This window comes from Rhagoletis pomonella, unplaced genomic scaffold (assembly GCF_013731165.1).
Source record: "Rhagoletis pomonella isolate Grant_MI unplaced genomic scaffold, Rhpom_1.0 Rhpom_scaffold_13390, whole genome shotgun sequence".
Taxonomy (NCBI): domain Eukaryota; kingdom Metazoa; phylum Arthropoda; class Insecta; order Diptera; family Tephritidae; genus Rhagoletis; species Rhagoletis pomonella.
The window spans coordinates 1-4,282 of NW_023471915.1; the positions used below are offsets into that span (position 1 = coordinate 1).

A 4,282-nucleotide genomic window follows, 5' to 3' on the forward strand; every position below is an offset into this window, starting at 1 on the left:
GCTTGGTCGGGGTGAACCTTTTTTCATTGGCTTACAACTTGTGCTTTCTAAATGTTTGCTAATTTTATATGTAATATTTATTAGCATCTAAAATTTACTTCCAACTTTTTTTCTCCGTTTTTTACTTTCTTCTTTTTTTCTCTTAGCGGCGAGACGTTCGCTGGTGGCGAAGCGGGCATTTCTGTGCCGGAGACTGTGTGTACGCCGCGTGCGGTTGGCATCAGCGTCGATATCAACGTTTACGAGCCACATCTGCTGGCTGGCACAATGGCGCACATGATTGGCCATAATATCGGCATGGGGCACGATGATGGACGTAAGTATTGAATACGGATATTTTTATGTATGTATGAGTATAAGCACATATGTATATGTTTGATCCCAACAATTGTGTTGTTATTTGTACTTTAATATTTATTAGCGTTAAAATGTCTCCTCATTGCTTTGGTAAATAACTCTAATGGCTGCCAAAAAGTAATTGTGCAATAAATTTGATCTATTGTTTGAGCACCAATCTTCGATATTAGATATATGCTTTCACACAAACTTTCACAATTACGTACTTATTTAAAAGTAAACAGCTTATATTATATGTATGTTGCTCCAAATACCACTCTTTATGCTTTAGCTGTGATTTATTTTATGGAAGTGTATTTATAGTGGTTTATCTTTAAATTTTAAGTGCATTTGTATTCAACCAAATAATAGGTCACTGTTCTGATTTAAAATCACGTACCATTTATAAAAATAAAAACGTTTTAAATGGATTTCAGTGGCAATAAAAGTATCTACGCAATGCAAGGAAAGCTCAACTTTAACTTAAAAGCACTTTCAAAAGCGATAGACTCTAACCTAAACTAAAATACCGAAAATCCTGATAAGTTCCGAAAAGTTCCAAAAAAAAACTTCAGAAATATCCCGAAAAGTAAAACACGAAAGATTCCACACAAAAAAAAACGAAAAAAACGAAGAAACCGGAGAAAACCTTGAAGTTTCGAAAAAATCCCGAAAAGTCCAGAAAAGTCACTACAAATACCGGAAAATCCAGAGAAAATCCGAAAGACTGCCAAAAGTTCTTAAAAACTCTTTAAGTTCAATTTATTTTATTTTCAATTAGCAAATACGCGGCGTGCTTCACTGCACCTAAATTGTATTTTTGTGCTGTTTAATACCCGCTTTTTAATACTTCATTTATTTTATAAATTTTCAAACAGCTGGCAACCCTTAAAAAAAATATTTTCGGCAGTAAACTTTACTAAACCTCTTCCGTTTGATACTCGCATTGCAATATTCAATTTATCTTATCAATTAAGTTAAATTAAAATACTCTCTTTCTTTTGTCTTCCATATTGCAATATTTACTTTATCTTATCAATTTACTTTAATCGCAATTTGCAAACAGGTGGCAACTTTTCTAGTTTTTTCCTTCTATATTTTAAGTTAGACCTCTAGCAATATATCGGTGAAAACAATAGTTTATACTTCTGAGAAGTGTTTGTCTTTATAGATACATGTACCTCAAGGTTATTGGTTAATAAAGGCAGCTTGTAAGCAAGTTTATTCGCAATCTCATTTCTTTCAAATCGTAAGCTTTATTTATACATTACACTGACTTTGTTACATCATCAAAGACCGCGGTTGGATTTTCTTATAGTCGATAGTGCCTTATTGAAAAGTCGCATAATAAGTTGTACTGAATGGCTTGTCAATTCAAAAATAATAAATTTTTAATGTTCCCATTGTGGTGGATATGTGCAGAACTAGTCACCGCTACATTGCTAAATCTATCTACACATATGTATGTACACATTTTCAATTTAAGTACTTCTTAGCGCCATTGATTTTGTTTACTTCGGCTTTAAATGCACTTAAACGTAATCAAAAATTAAATATAATACCAACTTTTCTAACCAAAAGTCTCAGAGATAAAAATCTATTAAATTCAAGCCAACGTTTATGTTCATAAATAAATTGCTGAATTTTTCAACAACACTTTGCATTGAATACAATAACACAAAATTACAAATTGCTGCCTGCACACTCGCACATTTCCCTCACATTGTTTGCTGTTAAACACAATTTCCATCTTATAAATATTCAAAGCTTTCACACAAAGTAAGAGCAATCACTTTTGTGTGCTGTGCTTTTTCGCTATGGCTACGTTGTAGAAGTACTAATGTGTCTCCCAGGTCACATTTATAATATTCGCACAGAGTGTAAGAAAATAGAAATTCAACCATAAAAAATCGCAGCTGCCATAGAAGCAAAGCAAACTTCCGTCATCACCAATAATAATTCATTCAACAATTTCGATGTGATTTCCAAAACGCAACCACACACACACACTAATAGCAGCGGTGTAATAATCGACTGAATTGGCTGATTTATGACGAACGTTTAATGCCATATAATCAACAGACAAAGCTGTGAGCGAAGCTTTTTACTAACAAAGGCAATAAGTATTTTATAATAGCAAATCTTTGATCTGCGGCTAAGAGAGGCGTGCTTTCAAACCACAACATCCATTATCAAGTTAAGCCACCACTGATGACCAAACTCGGCGGCACTCCGATGGCGATGGCAATGGCGATGACGGTGACGCTCATCCTGCGGTTGTTGATATATGTACATACGCCTGCTCACTTAACATTACAGCAAATGTATTTTAAATGTTTGTGTATATGTATTTGTATGGGAAAGTGTGAGTGCCTCGTACATTGTCTGTGGGCTGGTGTGTGTATCCATAGTGATGATGCATTTGCCTAATGGAAATTCATAAATTTTATTTAAAAAAAAAAAAGAATCTGTATACTTTTCTATTCATCATTTCATTTTATTGGCTGCTACACACAAAAGCACACGCGCGCATCAAACCTAAATATTCCTAAGTAAATATTTTGCTTTGGCAAATAAATAAAACATTTATATTGTAAAAAGAAATAGAAACGATTAGCATTGCTGTTGTTATTGGCAGCAATAACAATAGACCTTCGAAATATGTAAATGCGCTTTCAAAGACGCATATTTTGAAGAATAAATAGATAAATAAATATTGCTAGATAGCTGCTTATGCAAATATATTTGTCCATACGCAATATATTTTATATCAAAAATGATAACGTGCAAGAAGGTAAAAGCGACAGCAAAATTTATGAAATTGAAATTTTCTTTCCTCTTCAACAGTCCTTTGATGTGTTATTTAATGTGTGTGATATATTAGGGTGGTCCAAAATGAATGTGAAAAAGTAAAGTAAGCATTTTCATGCTCACTCACCCGCTAGGATTAATCTATATCGAAAGAAATATTTCGAAATTAAAGAATATTTAGAGGTCGCGCAAAGTGCTCAAAGTTTTCCATATATTTTAAAAGAGGGAAACCCATTTTTCGTCAAAATGGTGTTGAATTCGATAAATTTAGTATTTTAGATGGTAAAAATTTGTTTCTCTTGAGGTGATTCGCAATAATAATACGCAATTGTTTATTTTAAAATTTTTTAATGCTGGCAATTTTTTATATGGGGAACTTATAAAAAACATTGAAACCTTTGAGCGCTTTGAGCGTTCTCTAACTATTTTTGAATTTCAAAATAAAAAATAGTGGTATAATTTTTTTCGGCATAGAACAATCCGCGGGTGGAGCATTAAAATTCCGGCTTTGCTTTTTTTTTTAGATCACCCTAATGTACATACAAATGTATGCACGTACTTACGTAGCAAAAGTATAAAATATTAAAACATATTGTATTTGTTGTACACACTTTAATAGACATATACAAATATCTGCTGCATTATTTAGCACTTTTGTTGACAGCAAATTTTTCATTTTTAATCGCATAATTATTTGTTTCTTTTACCTACGACAGGTGAGGAGTGCTTCTGCCGCGACTGGCATGGCTGCATAATGGCCCAATCGATTGTTGGCCAGGAAAATGTGCAGCCATACAAATTCTCCGAGTGCAGTAAAAAGGATTATATCGATGCGCTGCGCACCGGACATGGGTTGTGTTTACTCAATAAGCCAAATGAGGTGAGTCTCAAAGTATTGAAAAAAAAATGTTATGCCATTGCTTTATATTTATTACTAGTATCAGAATGAGAGCAAAGTTACACGCCACTGCCTTATGGTGGTATAAAACCGTTATGTACTGGATGCCAAAGTTTCGCGGATATCATTTAAGAAATTTACTTTTGGATGAAAATTTAAACTTAAGTCATGAAATTTGGTCAAAAAAAAAACTCTGGATAACTGTCCAACTTCTTTGCCACTAAATTTCCCTCGAAG

General features: G+C 33.3%; 1 protein-coding gene across 1 annotated transcript; it reads left to right on the top strand.

Moving 5' to 3' along the window:
- Window positions 1-146: 146 nt before the first annotated feature.
- Window positions 147-4,027, top strand: LOC118756968 (snake venom metalloproteinase fibrolase-like; the record flags this gene model as incomplete). The annotated part of the gene is made up of 2 exons (XM_036491698.1): window positions 147-316; window positions 3,864-4,027. Coding segments are annotated over 2 exons (334 nt in total), but the record flags the coding sequence as incomplete, so codon positions are not given.
- Between the last annotated feature and the right edge of the window lie 255 nt (window positions 4,028-4,282).